This window comes from Tinamus guttatus, unplaced genomic scaffold (assembly GCF_059628265.1).
Source record: "Tinamus guttatus ecotype Peru unplaced genomic scaffold, ASM5962826v1 Tinamus_guttatus_pri_ptg000242l, whole genome shotgun sequence".
Lineage (NCBI taxonomy): Eukaryota > Metazoa > Chordata > Aves > Tinamiformes > Tinamidae > Tinamus > Tinamus guttatus.
Window position 1 is genome coordinate 1,559,581 of NW_028288776.1, and position 26,739 is coordinate 1,586,319.

Below are 26,739 nucleotides of genomic sequence, written 5' to 3' on the forward strand. Positions count from 1 at the left end.
TATTGCTGCTTTTCAGGAGTACTCATTAAGGGAAAATACACAGGACAAATTTTGTTTATATACTGTAAAATACTTTTAATGCCAACAATTTGGATTGTTTCCATTTCTTAATAGAAGATAAATAGAAGATGAATTGAGCAGGTCTTTAAAAATTGTATAGCTCCTTTTCCTAAGCTTTCTGCTTTTAGGAAATCAAAATTGGATAGTTCTTAATTCAAATGATTTCAAAAATGTTCACAGTTGACTTAATGGTTGCACTAGATATAAAAGCAGACAGGCTTATTCCTTCCATTTGCAGATTACACGTAGAACAAATCTTTCTCCACTTGAAACAGGCCTTTTAAATGTTTTTCTATACTGTTTTTCATTGGTATAACCAATTTCAACCCAGCCAGTTCACAACAAAGAACATAAACTGCTATTATCTGTTGAATTTTTCTTCTCCTATATGAACTATGAAAAATATATTGCTCTTCTGAAGTTTAAAAATGCATTTTTCTGTATTTTTGTTACTGAAGACTTGCCTATGTTTCAGAAGTTTTAAATCCTGGCCAAAAATAAAAGAAACATAGTTTTAAAAATTGCTTACAAAATAGAAAAGGTTTCTTGTAGGTCGTACTGAAATCAGTAGATGTTTCACTCTTGGCAATACAGAAGCATTTAAGTCTAGATTCTTACTTCATTAGCTAGATAAATATTTTGAAGGAAATTCAAGGAATATAAATGGATCCAAATTATACTGAAGAAAGACAATATAGCAAAATAAAATCTAACATAAAATCTAGTAGAGAATCTTTATTGGGATTATAAATATTCATTTTATTTTCAAAAAAGAGTAATGTTTTGTTAAAGACATTTTTAGAACTCCTAAAGGTAGTTCCTTCTTGTATACAGCTCTACAAACTTCTTCAGCTAGAAGACATGTCCTCAAATGTGAGCTAGCACATCCTATTCCCAAATGTGCTGGCATCATTAATGATGTCAATAGAAAAAAAAAAGGAAAAAAAAGAAAAAACGAGAACAGGAAATCTTATGTGTGGTCCATGCTATATAAACAGTGAGCTACCAGAAGGAAATTCCCTGATTATTCAAGAAGAACAGAGCAAGATCTATTTTTAAAATTCAAAGAGGCAGGTCAAAAAACCCAAAGAAAACGCAAGATGTACTTGATAGTCTCTCATTATCCTGTCTGTAACTGGACTGTTGCTTTTGGCTGCAAACATCCAGTTCACAGACCATTTCCCATTTCCTCTGTTTTCATTACAAGAACAAGCTAGTTAAAAAAAAAATTCACTTGGCAATTTTAAACTAAGCCTTCAACATCATTCCTTAGGAATTTAAGCCTTTACCAGCATTCTTTACTTGGTCTCTTCAGTGACTTCCCCCGCATCAAACCTTGTGAAAAGCACTTTAAGAAAGGCAGGTGTAAGATGTGTAACTACTCAGATCCTGAAGAAAATTCAATAGGAAACAAATTCTTGGAGTTCTCCACTGCCAGCTGCTATAAGGCAGTGGCTCCAAACATCTGTTCTCAAATCGCAATTTACTTAATCTACCAGGTGTTTCACATTGTTAATAATGGCAACTCACAAATTTACAATAGTCACATAAGGCAGTTACATAAATACAATTATGTCAAGCTCACTGCATCTTTCTCAATCAGACTACACATTTTTCTTCTTTTCCTCTTAAGATAATAAAAGGATGATGACTACATTTCTGTAAAGAGAATCCCTGGACAGTATTCTAGTATAAAGTCACTGAGGTCACTGAAGTGCTTTTCAGCCATGTCCGACAGCTAACTCAACCAGGAAGTTGATGTGATGTTTTCTTACTTCACATGTAACAAAAGTGGTGCAAAAAACACTTTAAACTAGTTACTTTAAACCTTTTGGTCCAAATACGTAAAATAAGCAATATTTACAGCATTTTTCTTTTGTAAATGCAATGCTTTAAAACACATTATAAAGCACCTTAGTAAAAATATTCTACAGGTAAAAGTAGAGTAGAAGTAGGAAAACCCTAACCATACCACAGCTCACTAATGGAGTCATAATATGGATTCACCAATATCTCAGCTTACAATTATTAAAAAGAATCCATGGAGAAACTTGGTACTGAATTTGCTATCTTTATGCTGATGTGTAAGCACCAACTAAAACCACAGACAATCCCAACTTTCTTTGTAGAGTTTTCCCAACCTCAGTCAGTGGTCATGGGGATAATGAAAACAAAAACTATTTCTTTTAACTTTTTACAATACTACTGTGCAAATGATGTTTTAACACTAATGATCAGTTGTAGCTTTCTAATAAAACCACATATATATAAACACGGGCAATTCCAGCAGCAGCAGCATTTCTCAGCAAAACATGATTAACCATCACAATTAATATCATGTAACATGACATTTTCAAAAACAAAGCATAGATGTCAACCAGTTATTAACACTACTCATTGTATACAACCAAAATTTCCATGTTGAAAGCTGGGAAAAATGATTTCCTCTTCATAGAAGTATAAAAGAAAATAAATTGCTCCAAAACTTAAAAAGAGCATTAAGAGAAGCATTTTTGTTTGTTTATATTTTCAACTAGAACTGCTGTGTGGTTAATTGCTGCAAATTAAGGTGTAGTTTTCTTCAGGTAAGGGGTATTAACTTCCACTGAAAATATTAGTTTGATAAAAGGAAGCTTTTGCTTCTGGATTACCAACATAGTTAATCAGTATCCAACTCCCTGGACGTGGTCCACAGCCCCCTTCGATCTATAGAGAAATGTCTTGGAGGCCTACAGCAATTTAGCTTCCAGAGCTGAGGACTAACATGATGATGTGACCACAGGTTTAGGTCCATTGAGCTAACAGTAGTGTGTTCTTAGATTGATTTAGGATAAATCTTTTCATAGAAAAAGTTTTGAGCCAGAATATACAACTCGCCATCTTTTTCCCGAACTGCATGTGCTCTGACAAACTGAAATTGCTCCAGTGCAAATTCATAGAACTCGTTCTCCATTTTCCAGATTTCAGACTGTTGTAGCTTGGCAATAGTTTCTTTTGTGGGAAGTTTTTTCTCGGTTGTTTTCCTAAGATGAGACTTCTTTCCTGAATATAAAATGAAAACAATAACTTCATTTTAAAGTTCATGTGATTAAAAAACATGTGCAATTCTTTTATTTATTTTTTTCTTACTTTCAGCATTCTGATAAATTGCATTAAAAGTGACAGAACTTAATCTGAAATTTATTAATGTAACATGTGGGATTGGAAAACTGCAGCCTCTCTCACGAAATGTTAATGCATTTTGCATCAGTTCTTGCAATTCTTCCTCCTTACTCTAATAAACCCACAGAATGAACACTTCATTTAAGGAACAAATTACTTCACATAATGTACTTGGAGTTAGACTGCTCTTTCAAAATTAATTATTTAGATGTTAATCTGGATATTAAATGTTAAGAATTTTATAAACTGCAGGACCAGCAACTTCTTTCACAAGATACAGACAACCCAAGGGATGACAACATCTTCCCTTCCTAAGGCATGATACCTAGTGCTTTTATACCAAACGTGTCAGCATTACATATGTAGCCTTCATACATCAGCCCCATTTCTCCTGCTTGCAGATAGAACTTTGCTACTATGAAGGACCTTAGCCTCATCACAGGTTGCATATCCAGCTCCTAGAAATTGAGCTATTATTTATATGACAGATATGTTATGAGCCCAGAATGATAGCCATGTATGTGGACCTTGGGATCCCAAATAATCCAATGGTTTGTAGAAGACAGAAGACCTCTCAGAGGTCCTCACTGAAGTGTAGGAAGCAAGAAAACTGGACTTTTGTTGAACAAAGACAAAACCTCCAAGCTAAAAAAAAAACTACGAGGTTGCATGTCTCATAACGATTTTAATGTGCTTCCAAGGTAACACACTTGCAGACCTTTTCGCCTACAAAGGTAGCATTTAGATTTAGCATACTGAAATTGTATGCTTGTAGGAGAAGGGAAGACTTCTATCTTTGAAAAATAATTTCTTGGCAGCTATTACAGGCAAACCAGCAAACATCTGCAGGAAAGGAAGTGAAAATAAGAAAACAGAAAATAACATAATATCACCAAATAAGCCCACAGTGAACCTGAATGCGCAAAGGCGCAAAGGACAGCGCCCCGGGTGCTAGAAAAGGAACAGAGAAAGGCAGTAAGGGTGATCAGAGATTCCATAGCCCAGAAAACAAGTGATAAAAGGTGAACATAATGCAGTCTGTAAGATAACAGTAGCTTGAAAAAGATTGATTGAAATTTAATGTTCTCAAATTCTTAGTAGAAGAATCAGGGTACTTAAATGAAACTGGATGACAGGCTCAAGACAGAAGCATGTTATTTTCATACTGGAATATATGCTTTTTTCAACTTCACTGTGGAACTTCTTAGCATAGGATGATGTGGCAATTTTATGCAAAATTTTTAAAAGTCGAGGAATGGAAGAAAATTAGAGGTTATCCATTAAAGTGTACTTCATTCACTCTTGGGACCTGCTGATGCACAGTTCTGACTACCATATACTTGCCCTACACCTACACGCTTTTGCTGACACCTGCCATTGGCCACTGTTAGATAGCAGATGTAGATCCTTCTGTCTGCCCCTAAATCACTACAATCCCCACAGTTCTACAAAAAACACCATTCCCTTCATGAGAAGACCTCCTCTCTCCTCCATCCCATCATCCCAAGACTTAAATTTTGTGCAGGCACTGAAGTGCCTGCAAGTGCAGACAAGCTGAGCAATCAAAATTGATTTTGCACAGCCAAGCTTTTTTTTTTTTTTTTTTTGTATCAAGCAGTGCTTCAGAAGGAAAAGAAATCTACCCACTATCAGCCACTATACAGAACTGTAGCCCTTAACATAACTTTCTAAAGCGTTTTGATAAAGACCAGTCCAATTTGCTGAACATATACCATAAGCTCAAAATGTAAGTGTGGCATACCTGCCTTTGCCACAGCCTTAGAAGTCTGCAATTTTTGGAGGACAATAACATCCTTGGGCTGCCCTCCAAAATTGGTATGAAGACTACTTTAGAGAGCTTGTTCCTTCCACAATAATCTCAGTCACCTGACAGGCAAATTTGGCAAAGACTCAGAACTAGCCATCTAGGTATACAGAACTCACTTTAAAAGATGTGGATGAAGAGGAAAAAGGTTAGCAGAGATCAGCTATTTAGGTACCTGTTCGATACAGCTCTGTAGCACCCCTGAAGAACCGGGGCAACGCAGCCTCCAGTAACATGATAAAGTCTTCAAGCTCTTCAGTAACTCCTACTAGGAAGTACTCATTAATTAGATTGTACTTGGCTTGGTCCAAAGCCCATCTGCTTCCCACATTCCTAAAGTGAGAGAACACAATTAAAGTAAATTCTGATGTCAGTCAACAAACCTTGCTCCCTGGACAGAGATTACTTTGCAACATGACCCTTGCATAAAAAAGTCAAGGTTCTTTTTAAGTTATAACTGTTTCTAGATTAGCTTACTACTCCAATTTCTGTCATTTGTATTTGTATCTAATATCTTGTCTCTTCAAGGCTACTCAAAGCCACTTTGTATTAGTAACTTATTGACAAAACAAACAAAAGTAGCACTTATGGTTACATGTATATGATTCCTGCCTTTATTAATGCAGTTTCTGGAGGGTATGTTTTCTCTGTGTCCATTCTGAGATTCTCTACTTTCATATTAGATATCTGAAAGGGTGCTGGTGAGACTACATTTTCTTCTTGTGTCCCCTACAAGAATAATTCCATGTTATGAAGTCATTGTACTTGGGAAGACTGCCCTGATCAAAGAAATATAGAAATTTTTCTTCTGCTTTTTAATAGCTTTAGACAGGGTGAGGAGATGCATTCAGAGTTCTCTGCTTCTCTGCCTAGCCCAGGTGTGAGTAGGTCTGAAACAGAAGCTCCCAAGTGATCATTTGCTTTGTTTATGCTTAATTTAATTACTGCTTATCTGATGAAAGTTTAAGATGAACTTATCCTGATCTCAAATATTTTATTTGCCCCAGAAACTGTAGGAGCTTCAATGAAATATCTCCATTCAGACAAATATCATAGCCTGTCTTAACAAAAAATGTCAAGACTCTGAATCCACAAAAAATATTTTTAAAAGTGAAAGCATCTGTTTTCTCTCAGAGCACTCTCAGCACACGTGCGCAGCACCCTGCCGTACTGCCTGGCTAAACAACTGTGAGACTGCTTCAATACAGTGTTTTTCAAACCAATCTCCCAAAAATACTTATTAGTAAAGCACTGGCTGCTGCCTTTCATTCAGGCTCTCACACTTGTTAATAGAGTATATTATTACCGAGACGTAAATTTAACAATTTAACCCAAACCTCTCTCCCTACCAGCATTCTGAGCTGTGGCCACAGAAGAATGGAATTTGAAGCCAAAGTTTCTCTGGAGCACAGTCCGAGCCTCCGGCCGCTACACATTCATCAAAGGTCTGCAACATAGACAAAATGGAGCTGAGCTTTGAAGTCCAACCTACGTATCCAACATCTTAACCTGGTTCGTTGTTAAATGTAGTGAGAACAGAAAAATGCACGATGTGAGAAAAAAAGGTACTTTTTTCAAGCTTTGTCTTCACAAGGTTTTATTAGAAGAACTTATTTGTCTTAACTAAAATAGTACTTAGTCCTTTATGGCAAAAACTAACCTACAGTTTCATCTTAGACAAGGGTTATATTAAAATAAGAAAAAGACAGTCAAAGAGTGCTGGTATCATTGTTCTTGCCTTAAAAAGAGTGGTCATCACTACCCACAGTGTCAAATGCCATTAACACTTGTGCAGTACTGGGACAACTGGATCTTTCCCAAAGAACATTATGCATTTTGTTCTGGATAAATCAAGTTTCTACTACCTTTTAAATATTACAACAAAGAAATACCATTTCAGAGGCTAATTTGTTTTTGGCTTCCAGTCAGTAGACAGAAAAGCAAGTTCACTAACAGGCTATTTCATAAAACGTCATTCTACGTGCACAGATAGCTGCAGTAACACACAGTTTCAACTGCAGTGATACAGTAACAGTAAGACCTCCTCTAGCATGGAACAGAATTTACAAATATTTTATCCAGCTTAATGGCATTCAACCTAAAAGACAACTTCTAATTATACAGAAGACATTCTAAAAAGCTTCTGTTCAAACCAAAGTGAAAATATATTTGTCTAATTATTCCGTGTTAGACCAAGGACAACAGGATTGGCTTCTATTCCTGATAAGATGAATTATTCCTGAGATATGCTGAAAAATGTATAGATAACAGGATCAATGCAGGGATTAAGTCATGGTATCTTGTTCCACACTATACTTTTACTGTAGCTCATGTTACTTAACCCAGCTATACAGATCACACAGCCTACAAATGTCTAGTTTCTGTAGCTCTCTAGAGAAATTCTACACTGGTCCACCATGAGTATTTTATGGCATCAACATTTACCTAAGACCTAAGTTGTTCTGAATGTATGTGGCTATATTTATAGTTACTCTTAATTTATAAAAATATGTACTAATATAAATGGATATTTGTCAAAGAAAAGACTTCTGTGAGGGAAATTTACAGATAGAGCACCTAAAAAAGGAAGTGATTTTCCATGTAAGATGAAATGGAACAAGTTTTCTTCCCCATTTCCTCTACCACAGGTATCTCAATGGCTCCATCCAGGGATTTTGGCTGGATTTTTTTAATACAAAAAACTCTTTGTCTTTACAGATCCTGTTCTTGGAGCAAAGTTGTCTGTAACTTCGAGAGTAGAGACATAGACTAGGAAAAAGGTACTCTTCCACAAATGCACTATAGTATGGGTGTAGGCATTTGGGTATAAGGAACATCGAGATTCCGCTCCATTCAGTAAGGGCAAAACTGATTTTTTTTTCATAAGATCGCAATATTTTACCTTCCCTGCTTTTTATTCAAAGCACTGTTGTGGTACCTAGTATAACGCAGTCTCGAGTGAGTGCTACAAGACACCATCTAGATAGAAACAATTTTATAGAAAAACACAATAAATACAGAAACATTAAATTATTAATGCAATGCATTAAGACACTATAAATTGGAATGAATTTCAACTTCTTCCAGGAAATTAGAGCTACTACCTAAAGTGCCATCTACTGAGCAGCAGCATTGGTTTGTTTTGGCTTAATACTTCCCCGTAATTATCTAACAAGTCTGTCCAGATTATACTGAAAATTGAAATGGCACTTTTTATTATTATTTAAATAGTAAGCCCTATAAATAGCTTGGACTTAGAAGCCTGCTGAGATCCCTAACTGAAGAGAATTCCACTGGCCAGGTAAAGCTCTTCATGAAAAAGGATGGCATAAGTCTCCAAAGGAAAAATCTCTGCCTTTACGGTACCCACTGCATCACATCAGCTCTGTAGCCAGTCTGTGGAGAGAGGTGTTTACCCACATTCTCAGGTACTGCTCTGCTTGACGTTTTCCCCTACCTCAACAGGAGGACATCTGGATAAGCTGGAGTGCAGGAGCAGAAGATGGCGCCAAAACCTCACTAACACAGAAGGGTATAAGCCGTGGAGAAGAGAAAATGGTCTCTTTTGGGTATTTGAAAAAAAAAAAAAAAAAATCACCCTTTTGGGGAGGTGGTGGGGCGGGGAGGCAAAGGGGAAAATCATTAGCCAATTTTTTACTCATTATGGTGTTGTTTATAGACTTGCACAAGATGCATTTGGTGTGATTTTTGTACCTAAATTTTCATTGTCTCTTGCTATTAGCACAATGTTATGTTAAGTTTCAAATATTTTTTAAATGAAAGAGTTTAAGAAAACATATTTCTATTGAAATTTAAGAATAGTGTTTTTACTGCTGTTAAGAACAAAAAACCCTTATTGTTCTAAAATTCTGCATCAACTAAACTCATTTAAACTCTACTTATATACACAACACCCTACTTTTCTTCTTGATTTAAGCAACAGTGAATGTCTTACTGGAAACCATTACAATGAATGTGTACCCCCCCTAAAATGAATATATTATAGTACTCAGATGAGGTTGCAGCTCTGAAACTGTAGTGTTACAAGGGTATAACAGGCTAAACTCAACTACGCGTAAACTCCTTAACTTATACAAGAAGCACAGAAGTTAATCATTCATATTCCATTGTTTTCAAGACACTTCATATGTTATAGTCACATCGCAATATTTATATTTAAGAAAATGAAAGAAGGTGGGTTAATAAATAAAGCAGATATAAAAGCTAAAACATCAGCAATCTTAGAGGATTTGGTGTAAACTGTATCCACCTTAGTTTTCAACACAAATACAGATTCCTAACACAGAATGATAAGCTTAGCTGGATACTAACATCTTCAGTATATAAAAAAACATATTTTAAACAATTTTTTAAAACATAAAATTAATTTATGCAGTTACAAAAGAGACAGAGTTCATATTTAATTTTGGTCCAGTACTGACACCAAGCCAAGAATATCACCTATGAAGTCACCATCATCATGAGTACTGATACAAGAACTATTCAGTTTTTATCAGGACATATTTTTAAAATTGTTTTAGCATTACCTTCACCATGAACAGCACATAAAACAAAGTCTACTTTACCTTTTTATCCCCCTGTTTTCGCCTTCGCAGCCCTGGTCTGTAATCATCTCCAAAGCGCAAAAAGTAGTAGTAAGAAACCAGTCGTTCTATAGGATCTCTTATGACGTTTATGTAAATTGGTTTCTTTTTAACACCAAATCTAAAATAAAAGGGGGGGAGGGGGGGAGGAACACACACACAAATCAAGGTCAAATCAGAGTTGCTCATCCAGTACTCTCACACCTATCTCTAAAACTAAAACCTGCAGAGAAAGAAGTTGTTGGTGGGAAGAAGGTTACTGCCTGCTTTAATGCACTGCCATATGCATCCATGCAATGAACTGGGTAAGTCAGTTCAAACTCAGTATTTCTAGCACTGTTTTTTTTGTTTAGGGAAACAAAATATCAGCATGTGCTTAAAACATTCTGCTTGTGTGTAAACTGTATGTCACACAATGGATACAAGCAGCGCTGAAACAATTCTCCTGACCATAGAAACGTCTTCAACAGTTTAGCAGGCACTTACTGACACCAAGGGGGTACCCCAGAACGCGCGGTGTCCCGCTCCCGCTCCCAACGCTGTGCTCTGCAGGGTGGCACGTGCCTTTCCTGCCAGGTCCCCAGAAGTCAGGCACGAAGCACAAGGAAGCCCAAGCTCGGGGCACACTCAGCTCTTGCACTGCTCCACCATGACTGTGTGTGCTGACCAGGACACAATATCTGGGACCATACTCATTTGTCTATCTAAATGTGTAAAACACTCAGGTTTAGGCACTTTGCAGGTCAGCAATTTCTCCTTAGACATTTACCTAAGGAAACATTAATTTACTGTGGTGCAAACTGGAAGCCTGATTAAAAAAACGTTTTGATAAGCTCACAGAACACACATGAAAGACTTAAGCAGCTAAAACTGTTCTGTACAAATGCTGCCTTTCAATGGTTCATGTTTAAGGCAGCTTTTGCAATAGATTTGAGGGTTTTTTTCCTGCTCCCTTTGAGACATTTTTGTGGCAAATTAATAAATACGGCATTCAAAAATTAAAGGCAGGATATCACAATGGAGATTACTGCAATAACATAGAGAACCCTGAAAACAGAAATGAATCATAATAAAATAATAATAATAAAGATCTCTTAGGTTTACATGCAGTCAAACTGTGAAAGAGTCCTGAATTGACAAAAGACTAAGCCTCCTAGCTGAGCTAAAATGGAGCACTCATGGTTTCAAGATGCAATATGGCTATTGCTCAAGTAGCATTTGCTAATTTATAATACCATGTACTGCTCATGAGGAATCTTTGGTTAAAAAAAGTAAAGAAGAGAAACATAATAAGCAAGCTAAACAGCAGGAATGAGGAAGTTGAGCAAAATGTACTTAAAAGGTATTACTTTGGCAAAAGACCTGCACTACAGGTATCAAAGTCGGATAAGAAACAAGTGAGTCTTGAGGTGTTAGAGCTGCAGTTACTCACGCTATAGCAGTTACAGTCATTGCTCTCAGCTGCCTCTGTGACAGCTGTTACCCTCAAAAGGCTTTAAATGGAGTTCCTGAATACTTGAATCAGTTTGACACAAGGTCCAGAACCTCCGAGCTGTATACACCGCCTTTCAGGCTCACTGAAATGTGCCCCTCTCTACAGACACTACAGTAAGTGCAGCAGAAAGCTGTAACAAATCATTTAGAAATAGTCAGAGCCTCAATATGTATCTGTGGGTTAAGGAAACATAAAGCCCTTGAAATATTTGTGCAGGGTTGTATATTCATGTGGAATTGCATACTAGCTCACACCACTAGCTTCAATTATGATAATATAAATCACTTGTTGGAATAATGCAACCATAATGATTCAGCAATTGCATTATGTCAGATGAAGATTTTTTTTCCAAATGATCATGAATGAGAAGATTATGAAATGAAGGTGGATCAGAAATGGGGAGGGGATAGGAGGAGAGGAAATCAAATTTTTTACTGCTATTTCTAGGTTGATGGACTGTTGTAACCTGCCTTTCATGCCATAGCTCACTGATTGAATTCAGTATTTCTAGTCTGAGCATAATTTAAAAAACATTTATCATATATCACAGTGATTCTAAGTCTGATGTCTGCATATAACAAGCCGGAATAGACTTTTATAAAATATTTTACACTTCAGAACTACAAGAATATTCACTTCAAGCAGGCTGTGTTTGACCTCACAGCTCAAACAGTAGGTCATGCCAAATGCAACCAGAGCATGCAATATATTACTTTAATAATGAAAACCACAAGTATGACAAAAAATAAGCTGCTGCAAGGAAAAAATAAGTCATTTAGGCAAAAGGATAACAAACACAAGGATAAAACAGCCCTAAAGGGAAGTATGCAGATGAGTGAAACCTGTAAAATTGCTTAGATGCCTTTGTAGAAGCAAAATAATTGTATTAGTTTAAAAAGTTCCACTGTGCAAAAATATTTTCAGCTTTATAAAATGAATAATGTATAAAATAACATTCATCTTGGCTGTTCCAGAGAGCTGTTATTCCAGCAGGGGTTCAGTTCAGTGGTTTATTAATGCAGCATTTTAACTTTAAAAAGCAGATGGGAAGCTGATAAAATTTGATACATTTGTTTACTTATTTGCAATTAGGATCTTTTGTCTGTTACTTAGTGCCATTGGAAACTTCTGGTTTACATAATCTACTCTGGAAATCTATAAAATTCTCACTTCCTCTTTTAATTCTTTAAAATAGAAAGCTAAAATTAGCACATACAACAGAATGGGAAGGTTTCACAATGCTGAACTACGGAGGATGTATTCCGAGTTTTGTGCGCTTAACTGCCAGTCAAATGAATAGTAAGTCAGAAAAGTCTTTTAAAATAACTTGTAGTATTTTGATAAAGCATAAAGAGATATTCTTAAAGTGAAGAACTACATAAGAGATAGGTGGTATGACTTTTAGATGCAGCATATTTGAGCTAAGACTCCAGACAGAAAAGCCAATGACTAACAATGAGTGTGCAATAAAAAGAAAAAGGAATATTCAGGTAGAGGAATCTTGTAATTCAGCCACAGAATACTAATCTTGTAATCTGCACCTTGTTGTGCAAAAAGTCATGACAAAACTCCACTGAAAAGTGAAACTAAATACCACTCATCTGAAGGAAAAATCCAGTAGTGAAATTTTTCTTAGCAGAAACTGTCGGATTGTTATCGCTAGAGGGCAGTAATATCCCATATGGACCCAGGCAGCAGCATATTTAAAACTCCTATACTACTCAACAAATAAATCCACGGGCAACATACTTTGCAAAATCCAAATAGGAAACATGTCCATGGTAAAATCCTGGTTTCATTTCCTTCCAGGAAGTCACATTCTTCACGAATCGGACCTGTAAAGGTAGACGGCAGAAAATGTTTCTGAACAGCCAGAACACATCGGGCTATGGTGCTTTCTGTTCAATAAGTAAAACCTGACACTGCATTAGGAGAAAGTCTAATATTATTACAAATATTACCAAAGAATTTTCTCCAACTGAAGCAGGTTCTTTTGAAAGCATGCAGACAACTCACATTACATCATTATAGCTTAATGATCAGCAACTAATAAAAAGTATAATACGGAAATCAGACAGGCAATTCAAGGAAAACTGCCACGAAAATGCCATCAATACAAACATTTAATTTTTTATTCATCTTCAGTTCATCTTATTTGTAATTTGAAAGCAATGTATAATTCTGTCTGCAACAAGCAGAAATGCAAGTACGCTTTTGAAGAAATTCTCTAACTTGTATTTAGTCTCTCAGATTAAAGTGTACCAGATTTGCAAGTATATTTACAGACCTATTTTACTGGGACATAAGAAACAAATAAGAGGTTTCATTTGTTCCCTTTTTCCAAAAGGCAATGTAAATTTTAGAAAATGTATACAGTGTAAATTAGTTACACAGTTTATCACTTTGAACAGTTACTTTTAAGCCAAACATCCACTCAGTACAACTTCCAGAAGATCATGTTGAAGCATGAAGTAGTCCTTAGACAAGAGCTGATAAAGCATCTACTGGCAAACTTCACAAAAAATAGCAATAGTTTTACATTTCAAAGATAACAAAAACAAACAGACTCACTCCCCAAACCAGAAAGTATGAAGAAATTAAGTGGGACATGCAAATGCTGATCTTGCTGGGCTTCATTAGATGAATAGAATATTTTAACATCAAAGCATTTAGCTCTGAAAGTTACTTCAAAACTAGTGAGTTGGATAATAAAGAAAAGATGATAAATTTGTACTGCTTGAGCTGTATGGCGATGATATGCCATTTCTGAAGCCAAGAATGAGAAGATAGTTTATTTACATAATAGGAAAGCACACTTAAAAGTCATTTAAAAATCACTTGGAAAACAAGCAAGATACTACAACTGAAGCACAGAAACTGCAAAACACCATGCCATAACAAACCTCTGTTCAACATTTTGGCAATACAAATTCATGGAAGTATCACAGAATACTTGGATTTCACAGTGCACAGAGAAAAACAAATAACTGCCATTTTAGCCTTATGACAAGTATAGCTCTACAAAGAACAGATAGCCTCTTTAATTAACTTAAATAGTTAATTTAATTTTAAAGAGTAGAACACACATGACAGGTTTATTTACAACTGCTCTCTAACAGTCTCTGCACATCTACAATATCTTATAGATGTGCCTTATAACATATATGTGCCTTATAACAGATAACTAGAAAGACATTGAGGCAAGACAGAAGAGTCAAAAAAGTCTTGGAGCTCAAGCCAAACAGTAATATTTTGTAAAGTGTAATGGATTGAGAGTATCCTGAGAGCTGAATTTTTAAAGCTTGATTTTTATTTGCAAGACTAGCCTGCTACTGTTTATACAAATGTACAAAATTTGCTGCCTGTTATCGGAAGAGGTTCATCATCTTTACCTCCATGAACACTGGCTTTTGGATGCTCGGGTAAAAGAAAACGAGACTACTTTTTAAAAACCGGCAGCAGTCATTCTTTCAGTGATACAAAATACAACAGTCTGTGGCACTTCGCAATTTAAATTATATATTGCACATGAAAATTGACAAATCTGAGAAACACTCCAAAAATGTTTTACAATTGTTTTGCAAACTGTGTTGGTTTCCTGTCTCTTTCTGGGTATAACGCGAAGTGATAATGCATCGAGATGACTTGGAATCCAGTTGTACTACCTACACTGTTCAAACAAACTACACTTTCACTGACTATACCTTTCAAAGGTTATTTACAAGACATGTTCAGTGAAGAGCCTCAGCTATGAACATATTTTTTCCCCCGTTAAAGAAGTTCTCTAAATACGAGTGTATATTCTCCTTCATCTCCACTCCACCCAATTCTGACTTAAAACACCTTTGTCTTCTAAGGAAGAATCACCATTTAAAAACATAGGATTGGTATATATGAAGCTAAAATTTAAATTATATACCAGAGACTTAATGTGATGTCTACCCTTTTATTAGCTTACCTGGTTTGACTGATAAGGCTCAGACAAGGCTAGGAAGGTTTTGTGACAGCCATGACATTTACATCTACTCTAAGAAATAGGACAGCAACAAGCTGCACCACTGAGAATTTCTTAACTTTTTAACGCCTGTACCTAGCCTGCATGCTAGAATGTTTTTCTTCCCATACTTTGCAGCATTCTAAAAGTCAAAATTGTTCTGGTCACAGACAGCCTCACGAGTCAGGATTCGCACATTTTAGGGCAGATGAATCCTGCATGCTGGTTCTTACTGTTAAATATGACCAATGTCACCTTTCTTTTCCGGGCTCAGTGAATACTGGAGCTTTCAAGAGAACGAGCAAGCTTCTGCATCTGAACTCACCTGAACAAAACCGGAGGTTATTTTAAAAGTTCAGATAAATGCGAATGGGATTCCTGTGAAGCTGCTTCATGGTGCTTTTAAATAATCAGCTACAAAGTTGCTTCATAATCTATAGTGAGAAATCAACTGAGCTTCACTGAATTAAAAAGACAGATGAAATGTACTTAGACTATAATAAGTCTGAGAAAGGTAGTTTAAATACATTCAATTTTTAGGACAATTAGAATTTAAAACAAGTCCCCATGATCCCAAAGGAGGAAAAGAAACGAACAAAAAACAAAGCAAACAAAAAAGCACACAAAAAAAACACCAAAAAGACCTAGTACGAGCAAAACGCCTGGGGAACCCAGGCAGGCAAACCGAAGTGATGTTCTGACCTGTCACTTTTCCTCTGGCCACCAATTACACCAGTTAGCAAAGGTGATGTGGTCCTTGTCCTTCTGGATACTGAAAAAACCCCACTTTTATATTATAGGTTTGATTGTCAGCTGCTGAATCTCCAACTTAAAACTATAAATAGACTTTGCCCCTCTATCAGGAACAAGCAATGAAATGAAAGCAGTTTGATGAGCAGTGGTTGTGTTCAAGCTGCTAGTCAGAAGAGGCCATGAAGGTTGTCCTTTCTTTAGGCTGTATGTTAGTGACATGATTAGTGTTTCACACCACATCATTCAAAGCACCATTGTGGCCTGAAAATTGTGAGAGCGCCTTTGGAAACAAGATGGTTAAAGTAGGATCCCACAATTTGTTTTCTCACCCTTGGGGCAAGATGAGGGAATACATACCACGAGTGCCGTGTGGAGAGGATGCATAAGAATTTTCCATTTTGAACTACAAAAAAAACAACTCTGGAGCTTTCAAGAAAGACAGCAAGTCACCAATGCCCTCATTCAAATAAAATCCAGATTCAGATTTAATTTCCAAGCACAAGGGGATGATTGAATCTAAATCCCTCCACAGAAATCCCCTGGTAACTTAGCTACACAAATTGTCACCCAAGCTAATAGTTACCTCTAAATTACAGGATCAGGGCTGCTGGAAACAGGCTAGCAGCACAGCTTCGGCTTCGTGCCATGAGAAGCCACAGGAAAGCCCAAACCAAGGCAGCAGAGAAGCAATTTTGTGAGATGGTGACAGGACTAAGTCTACCAGTTCAGTCAACCTAGATCCCTGTCTGGTATCAACATTTCTTTCTCTGGAGGAAAAATACAACTGGCACAGGTATGGAGGCGGACACCATTACACACCAGGATACCTAACTCAGAGAAAAAAGTTCTTAAATGCTAAACACTGTTAAACAGTACTCTTACTTCTAACAGGGTTGCTCTAAAGTCTTTCTAGTTAATTTTTCTACAGACAGTGCAGTCTCCAATCAGTTGACAAAATTTGTATTATTCAAGACAGTATGAGAGTGCTCCCTGGCAGACCACTGCTCTAGAAGAGATTTCAAGTTGCTCTTCTGAGAAAAATGGAACAAGACATTGGGTGAGAAGAAAATAAGAAAGAACAGATATTCACAGGAACAGTATGCAGCATGTGTTCTCATATCCTCTTTTCTAATATTTTATCAAGAATATATACTGCAAGATAGAATATTAATTTGCTTTGACATGCGTTAATGACACAAATGCACAATGCAACAAAGGTTTATGTGGCTAGAATGCTATCCAAGCAGCCGTCCACAAAGGCATACTTGTATGGACAAAAAATATCAGTACTGAAACACACAGGCAACAACTAAAATCCTGTCAAACGTCTACTTTATTTCAATTGAAGCATTTCTGTTATTCTAGGTCAGAAATGCAATATGGTCAACAGGGTACTCAGCTTGCTACAAGAAAAGGCCAATCTGTGAAAAGAGAGGCAGTTACTAAGATGCTGCTGTACTGTGCAGAGAAGAGCAGTAAAAGAAAGGAGTGCTACTGGAAAAATCTCCATCTGAAACTAAATTGGATGTGTTAGGGACTTTTATTGGATTATCTAAAAGCAGATGCAGTTTATATTTGGAATGGATTTTCAGTAGGCTTTTTTTTTTTTTTTTAGATTACATCCAAGATATAAAGGTTTCACATATGGGCTAAGAACTTGAAATCCATTACAAGATTAGAAGAGTTTGGAAAAAACACAGTAGAAATAGCATTTAGCAGAGGGATGGCTATTTTAAAAAGTTATCTATGTATTCTCAGCTTGCTTGGAGAGATTTTTTTTTTAAGAAACAGTATCACTGAAAAAAAAATTTGCCTTTATGATTTGTTTACATATTTTATTCCTGGTATATATACACTTAACACACAACTTGGCTGTACTAATGAAGGTGGTACTGAGAATACCACCTAATCATCTAGTTAAATAACACTATTTACCACCTTGAACAACAGCAAAGCACCAAATGAAGCTAGGACTGCCAGTATCATAGACATGCCCAGAATTGGTAGATTTTCATTTTTCAGTAGGAAATTGTTGAGGGAAGAGGGAGGAGTAGAGGTTCTCCAGACAAAACCAATTCAGTAAAGAATGAATTTGATTTGAATGAAACAGACATTTAAGGCGAAGTTGTGAGAAAAGCACCTATGTTCAGTCTACACCATCAATCTCTCCTACGTCTAATACACCCATCAAGGTCTATCCTTCTGGAGAGACCGTTACTATTCAAAGACACCTCTACAGAAACAGAATCAGTGGTTGCATGGGCAGTAGGATTAAACTGAACAGGATTTTTAATTAAAAGATAATGGCCTATTAAATCTTTTGGAAATGGCTCTGCATGGCTTTTTAGTACTTGCTTTCCCAATGGACAGGATTATAGGGATGGTTACCCTATTTACTCCTTAACAAACTCAGCAAACAAGCCCAGTTTCTGGCAAAACATACAGTATCCAGAATGACGGGACCTAAAGTTTAATCCAAACACAGACAACACCATACCATAACTCATCTGAAAATTAAAATAGGGCTAAGAAGTTATTTCCAGCTACCACTGTTGAGAGAGAAATAATAATAATAATAAAAGAATAAAAGAGACAGTTGGCTCCTCATGTGTACCCCATTGCCTTCTCAGATACTTACGTTACTAATGTTATCTGCATATTTAAGAGGGCATTTTGTGATACCAAAAAACTAATAGTGCCGCAGGTCTACTATCAAATAACAGGTCCCAAATGCCACCACAAGACCGTACCCCTCCTCTGAGATTCCTACCTCACTCACACCTTGAACTGCAAGCAAAGGTCCAGGTAATATTTGCCAGGCAATATTTCCACCCCTGCCCCAGACTACTCCAGCTGTGCTGGGCTGCTTCTGCCTGTAGGCACAGAGCAGGAGGAGCTGGGAGCCTCCGTGCAGATGTGCTGCAGTGCAGAACAGCTCCTGCCTCTGCTGCATATCCTCTTAAGATGATCTGCTTGCAGCCAAAAGTCTGGCAACATCTGCTTTATAGCCAGCGGACACAAAGATGTTTTAGACCTGACTTTCTACTTGGTTTCTGTGTCTGTACTCTCCAAGAGCAGAGGCTTATTATAAAAAACAACAACAACATTTCACACAGGACCCAAGGGAAACGGAGCACTGACCACTCATCGCGTTTGGTACCCAGGACAGCAGTACAGCCCTGATGGCATGGTGCACTAGCTATACGCTACGGAGAAGCGAGCAAGCAAGGCTGCAGACACTTCAAAGGGAAATGCCAGACAAACGTTATTGCACAGCCAAGAGATGTGCAATAAAACCACAGACAGATGACAGTACAACAGACCTTTGCATACACTTTTAACAGAGGTAATTTCTGCCCTAATTGTGTCGTTTTTAAGCTTAGTTTTAAGCCTATCATCAGGTATTTACCACTTGCTGTAGCACAGCAAGCCCTAAACCTGTTATTATCTAATGAAACAATATCCAGTCTCCTCACAAAAAGAAAGGGCAAACATTATGTTGAAATCCATTCATTCTGGAAAACATAAAATAAAGGAATAAAAACCACTCCCATCAGATCATGCATGCTTACAATTGCATACAACCACTCTTTTTTCCCTCCCATTGTTCAATGAAAACATCCCAAATGCAGCAGCTTACCTGATCTTGCAGAGACATAACAGGATTGTTTTTGGTTGTATTGATATGTAGAACATGATATTTGTTCTTTGCACAAAGATCATAGGCAATATTTGTGAAGGATGTGCTTGCAGTTTTAGGTACTCTATTGTAAATAATCACCACATCGTCTTCTTCATCCAGGGTCACATCTTGTCGGGGGCCATCTACTGTGTGGCGTTGTTCTATTTCTCTGACTTCGTGCCTTGCAATAGCCCTTTCTGTTAAGAGAAAAAAAAATAGTGCCCATTTTGAAAATCAAACCTCAGAATGCACATGACAAGTTGGCAAAAAGCAACACCTCACCAATAAAGGAAGCACTTGCTGTTACATAATTCTGACACATATAGAGCAAGACTTGACTTAATTTATAAAGTTCATGAATAATAAAAGGTAAGTTAGTCTGACAGAACTCAATGGCTATGGAACAATGTATTTAGAGAACACATATGACATTTAGGGAACACTATGACTCATGATAACACTACTGAAAGCCATTATCACTAAAGAAAACTCTCTACTGCAGGTAGTGACTTCTTTCCAAATAAATCCCAATTAACTTCAATGAAATACTCACTGTTTAACAATTACGAAAGGAATAACTCATGAAAATTAGAGTACAGAATATGAATTTTCCAAAACCAGTAGAATCACTAATAGTATGGGTTTAGTTGATTAATTTTGTCAGAGGCACTGCAATTCAGACAAAATTAATATTGTTCTTATTCCAGTTAAGACAAGTACCAAGCGTAAAGCATCACAATAAACAGTTTTCCAAAAAATTTAATTAGATTTATTAATTTGAAGTTTGATATGAACAGAAGCAAGAGATGCTTATAAAACAGTCAACGTTAAAATGAAAAGTTACCTCCGAAAGCTGATACATAAGCAGTTTAAAGTATGGAAAAAACAAGCTATGAAAAAGATATATTTTGCCAGTGTGAGTACTTTATAAACAAACCATTTTCCCGTTTGTATAAAAGGTGATATTCTGAGTAGTTGAACTCTCCTTTAAGTGCAAAAAAATCTACTTGAAAATAAGAAGCAGACTATTGCAAGATTACTTTTTTTCCCCCCTCTTTTGCTGTGGAATACCAAATACTTTGTGCCGAGTCAGACAAATCTTTGTTCTTTTTTAGGTAAGCTCAATTCAATTTAAGAGAGATGCCAAAGCATCTTTCCCAATTCCCTTGATGACACTACTTTTAATAACGTACTTAAAGAAATCCATGTTGGCCAACAGTGCAAGCTGAAGTTGGCACTGTGAGGCTAACCTGCCATTCTCCGTATCAGGTTCTCACACAGGCTCTGACACTCTGCATTACAGAGCAGCTGTTGGTCTTCCCATCTCTCACTTCCCGTAATTCAGTTCCTTCTGTACTCTCTATTCACATCACTCATTCAAATATAAAATCACTTTTAAAACAGAATCATTAAGCTGTGAATACCACTAGCCTATAATTCCACAGAAGTTGTCTTCATCCACAAACTTCCATCTGTCTGAAACGCTTCAAAACTTAAACTCTCTCTCTCTCTCATATGCTTCTATCTCACACCCCATAGCTAAGTTACACCAGTATGAAAATGTTTGTAGAAGAGGCTTATTGAGTACATCGCAATTTTCCATATGACATCTGGTGCTCCCCACTACATCAGACACAGTTTTTGCTCCTTCCTTTCCCATTTGCTACCACTCCCATCACTGCTGGCAAGCCTCCTGTTTTGGAAAGGGATGAGGCAACTGGCTCAGGTTTCAGATAACTAAAGGTGGCTACAACCAAATGTAAGCAGTGACACTCGCCACGACCTGCTCACCAGCTTAAACTTATTGCCCAGTAGAAGAAAAGGAGACAGATTGAAACATCACTCACACTGACTTGATGGAAAGGACCTGGAGAGCTGGACCCGAACAAGCACAGCAGCTACCACCTAACCAGCCTGTGACACCAGGAAGCCCCTTCAAGCCTTCAGCTGCTTCCTCGCACGGGAAGGGTGTCCCAGCCGCTGCCTTCGCAGCCCCTTCGCGTGGGCTGTGCTCAGGCCAGGCCTGGCGCAGCCGGCAGCCTGGGGCAGGGCGGCTCTCAGGCTGCCTCCCTGCCCGCGAGCTGCGCTGAGCATGTGAGCGGCCTAAATACCCAACTCCACCGGGCTGAACACCTACTCAATACTGACTCTATTCTCCTCGGATGGGGAATGAAAACTGAAGAGCAGATTAAAAGCTAGCCATAATTTTGTAGCAATGCTCCACCTCACTTTTCAAATCACATATACGTGCTGCAAACACGGCCCTCATCCACTACCGAAACGCAGCCTCTGCCGGCAGCTGTTTTGCAGCATCCAGCAGCACTGCTCTGGCTGACAAGCAGTGCGCGGGTAAGAACATTGTGGGGATGGACAGGAAGAAAGAACCACAGGTGCTACAACAGTTTATCTACAGAGGACGTGTATCACTACAACCAATTGAAACAGCAGGAAAAACAGATAGACAGAACATAAAAACCCAAAGCTGAAATTCGTGGTGAGTATTCTGAAAGGAAGAGCTAATTTCTCAGCAAACTGGAGAAACTGGCCGATTTCAACCCTTTCAGACACCTTTAAGATGAACACCTCTGCCGTCCTTTGGTTTTATGCCTCATTCAAGGCCAAGTGTCACATTAACAGCACAACCACTACATTGGTTCTTTAGCAACTTTATGATTTAAAATCCAACATAGATTTTGACCAAGTCTTTACTTTCCCTTTCTTTCTCCTCCCCATTTAAAAGCACTTCAACACGTTTGCTCTTTACTGCTGATTAACCAAGTTCACTGCTTTCAAAGACAATTCTGGGTGAGCCCCTGGGGCGCAGCAAAATCTTTCTTCATACTTCTCTAACTAAAGTGCTCTGACACTTGTCCAAGGGACTTTGGTGCTGATCATCTTGAGTGACTCCCTGCAGCTGTCTTAAGTGACCATCCTTAACACTGTAATTAACTAATCTGATCCTCATTTACATATGTAAATATGTTGCAATCAATACTAAAGTAAAGAAAGCAGAACATTATTCCTGTGTAAAAGAAGAAACACTGTTGGTCAGGCAAAGACAAAAAATGGTTGCTTTAGTACTAGAGGATTCTAATAACTAATCTAATAACTAATTTTACAAATTTAATTCCAGCTTGCTTTTTCCCACTGAGGCATGAACAGGTATAAAAGACTTTAAGATTTTCTCCTATGAAAAGCTTAGCCTAGTGAACAATTAGAACTTGCTAACATTGCCAAACATTATCTTTAATAACGGTTAATGCACCTGCAGAACAGCAGGAAAAAAATAGTCCAGACAAAATAATTATTTTCAAACTTCAACAAATGCACTTGGTGCTTCATGCATCTGTTTAGAGAAAAGAAAAAATAAAACACACACGCACACAAAACAACAACAAAAAACAAGAAACAGCAAGGAGGCAACTACAGCTAGACATTGAGATCATTAACTAAAATCTAATGCAGCAGCTGTCTGAAAATTAGAAGTAGTGAAACTGAAAAAACTGCCACAGTTTTATTAGCATTTGATACTCATTATTTCATTTCAAGACAAATTTTTTGCTAAGTCTTTATTTAGAACATGAAGGTAAAATTGTATTAATGCATGATACTGTTAAGAGTTTGATATTAAATGAAAAAAATGTTTACCCAACAGTAAAATCACTATCTTACATATACCTACATATATTCTGAGCAGATTTTACATTGCTCAGTTTTCTCCCTATTTCTGAGAGTCAACTACATTTGTAAGGAACACAGTATTTCCAGATTAAGTTCTGATCATGTATTTCCCAGTATTTTTTTTTCTTACTATAGCTGATGTGCAAACTTAAGCATTTTCCTAACAGTTTTCTGTTGAGCAGAGTAGTTGAAAGATGAAATCCGCATGCTATGCCAAAGCTTTTGCTGTTCCCAGTCACCTTCCTACCCTTCATGTGCTTAGAAAGAGCACCCAAAAAACATTTATTCGTAAGGTTCCCAGGACTGAGGCTAGGCTACATGTTTAATATCTTCTTTCCCCTACTTGAGTGGAAAAAGTCCTCAGACATCTTCATCAAATACACTGCTACGTCACCACAACTTTTCAAAGCCCTTAAACATGGTCCTTACAGTGGTATCAACCAGCTTGCTCACTGCTCCTTAAGGCATCCTGTCTACATCCCGTCTTTTGGAGAGCTTCTTAACTTTGCAATCTTCTGCACAGGACAAAGCTTCCCTCTCATATTTGTGCTGCTGGCTCAGGGACCTGGGAGATCTGATGGCAAAACTCACCAGTAAAAAATGTTACCTCAACCTTTCCCGAACACTTTGCCACACAGAGCAGCATGCCCACATTTTTCTTAGCCTCCCTTCTGACTGCTATTGAAGTCCTTCTGATCCTCTTATGGTTCAATTCTAGCTGAGTTTTGCTTTCCTAATTTCACCTCCGCACGTTCATGCAGTTCTTCTGTTATCAGTAGCTCATCCCTGATTCCGCCTTTCACAGCCTTTCACAGCTGCTTGTTCACCCACACTGGCCTTCTTTCACATTTGTTTGACTTTGAAGCATCAGCGTGGGTTGCTTCTGTGCTCGAAGGACATGGTTCTGGATAATCATTAAGCTGAGCCCCTTTGACTTCTTGTTCAGGCCAGCACAGGACAGTAACAAGAAGGTTACTCCTGACACCTGCTCTCCTGAAGGCCAGAGCTGTGATCTGTCTTACTCAACACTGTAATAAAAATTGTCCTTGACATTCAAATTCCCAACCAATTCTTCCTTCCCATCACTAGCGGGTCCAGTAAAACACACCCCATGTAGGTGATGTAATCACCTACACTGATCACCATCAACATACTCCAAAAGTGTCCTGGATTGCTCATATCCAGCCACATTGCTCCAGGATAGTTAAACACCAGTACAAACACTTATCTTTTACGCAACAGAATATCATGCAAATCTTGAAAACGGGTAATTACTTAAAAGGAAACAAAATACATCACAGACCTTTAAAATGAAAGGATCAGATCAAATTTTGCGTCTATAGTAGTCATCCGAGTTTATCAGAGGGACTAGCACAGAAAAGAGGAAAGTTAAAAGGCAGTGATATTCAACGTGCTAGGAAGACAACCTTATAGTTTATTTTCATGAAAGATATGCTGCATCTCTTCTAATATGTGACCAGACACCCCATGCATGTTGCATAAAGTCAATCTCTGTGTTAGCTATATGACACACATGCCCAGGTAAAGAGCCACCTCTCAGTTTGCCCCAGTATTGGCCAAAGTAACCAGGAAAAAAAAAAAAAAAAAAAAAGGCTCAGGCCAGAGGAACTGCATTTATAGAGCAGAGTTTAAGTACTCCAGCAAGTGAGATTTCTCCTGGAAATAGTCCTTTTAGCAGTCCTTTTGCATAAAACCGTCAAACCAACTAAAAAGAAAAAATGATTTCCTTCTTCTAAACACAAGTTTTTGAAAAATTCATAAATGTTTGAAAACAAAAGGTCCATATTAAAAGCATATCTTTAGCTACACTTACAGAATCACTATATCACAAATAATATTCATTAAAGTTGCATAAAAACTACAGATATATTTTAGACTGCTTAATGTAGTGGAAAGATTTATTATTTTAAAAACAACCAGATGTCAAATAGCTTCATAAACTCCCCAACATCAGACTGACCTTTTTAGTTTGATACAAGCAAGTGTCAAATTCAAGTCAATGAATTAGCATGACAGCAAGTGCAATAGACACCATTCATCCCCCCCTGCCCCACACTCGTAATTTCAGGATTCTTTAAGATGACAAATCTTGGATAATAGATGCACATAAAAGAGAAAGACATAACCACAGAGAAAAAGCATTTGAGGTTTTTGAAAATAGCACATGCTCTTTATGGTGAACTGTTACAAGGGATTGTAATGGCAAAAACGGCAATGAAAAATACTAGCAAATCAGGGATTTGTACTCTAAATAAACCACAGTTTAGTATATAATAGAAGGGCTTCCTCTTACTTATTATACTATCTACACAGTGTTGTAATACAGGCATTTAGGTGTTAGCAAAAAAAGTTAATGGAATTGTTTTATACATGGATACAGTTGTCACAAGTGTTCCACTATACAAATGTGCATGTCACTCCCTCAAGCAAAATCCAATTTCAAATAATGAAAGCAAGCAAGATCAATATAAATCATCTGACTCCATTTAGTAAGAAAGGCTGGAGACAGAGTTTCTACAAGCTTTCTCCAGACATACCCTTCTAGAAAAAGTAAATTATTGTATTAGCTAACATAAAAGGAAAAAAAAAAAAAAGGATCATTAAACTGTCTGTTAAAAATCACTTAAAGACCTATATTTATGGACAACTCTTTATTAGAATAACCCACCATCACATTCTGTAAAACTAATTCCAAAGATATACTGTTATTTCCAACACACTATACTTATATCATCACTTGTCTTCACTATTCTTGGCTAAACTAACCTAAACTGGAAAATAAAATATTGCCAGTTGGTCTCACAGCCAAAAAAGGAGAAGCGCAGGCAGCGCTGCGCTTGGAGCAGAGCAGCGGCTGACGTGCTTAGGCAGAAGAACAAAACAGTTTATTAGGAATCTTCGGAAGTTACAGTACCAATAAGCAGCTTATGATAACTATATCTGGTACGAATAGATACGGCATGACATTTGCTTAATTAACATTGGATGTGCACAGACTAAGCATTTACTGTGATAAACATGATTTCTGATTTTAATGTAGTTATAGCGGTTTCTGTAAAGTCCTTTGGAAAACAAAATAAAGGAGTCTACATGCTGAATGAGCCTCTCTATTGTGGAAAGTCATAACAGAATTAATTTTAATTACATTTTTATATGCTTACCAGATAAGTCTGATGATATTTAAGTTTCTTTTTCCTGTGAAACTCATTTATCTTGCTCTTTCTTGCTTATAGAACTGCAATCTAATTCTGATCATCACTGCTTCATAGACAAACCCAAACCCTTATTTTCCTCTAAAATCTGCAACCTAGTAAGCCAGATTTACCAACTGATAGAGCTTAAAAATCAATGTACGTAAAAAAAAAATAGTGCTGGTATTGTCTATTTTTTTTCTTCTAATCTTAGGCTTTGAGTCTAAGGATATCATATCAGACGGAGAAGAAAAAGATAAAAATGCATAAA

The 26,739-nt window shown here is 37.2% G+C and overlaps 1 protein-coding gene across 2 annotated transcripts in view; it reads right to left on the bottom strand.

Moving 5' to 3' along the window:
• Nucleotides 1-1,516: 1,516 nt before the first annotated feature.
• HS2ST1 (heparan sulfate 2-O-sulfotransferase 1) overlaps nucleotides 1,517-26,739 on the bottom strand; it is a 78,869-nt gene continuing 53,646 nt past the window's right edge. The window contains exons 2-7 of one of the 2 annotated variants that reach the window (XM_088526052.1): nucleotides 19,534-19,772; nucleotides 12,896-12,981; nucleotides 9,634-9,772; nucleotides 6,397-6,494; nucleotides 5,223-5,380; nucleotides 1,517-3,102 (exon numbers count right to left, since the gene is read on the bottom strand). In XM_088526052.1, coding sequence (XP_088382178.1) covers nucleotides 2,876-3,102; nucleotides 5,223-5,380; nucleotides 6,397-6,494; nucleotides 9,634-9,772; nucleotides 12,896-12,981; nucleotides 19,534-19,772 — 947 coding nt within the window. In that variant the 3' untranslated portion in view covers nucleotides 1,517-2,875. Of the gene's footprint in view, nucleotides 3,103-5,222; nucleotides 5,381-6,392; nucleotides 6,495-9,633; nucleotides 9,773-12,895; nucleotides 12,982-19,533; nucleotides 19,773-26,739 lie in introns of those variants that run through there. The other variant, XM_088526053.1, reaches the window with a different exon arrangement.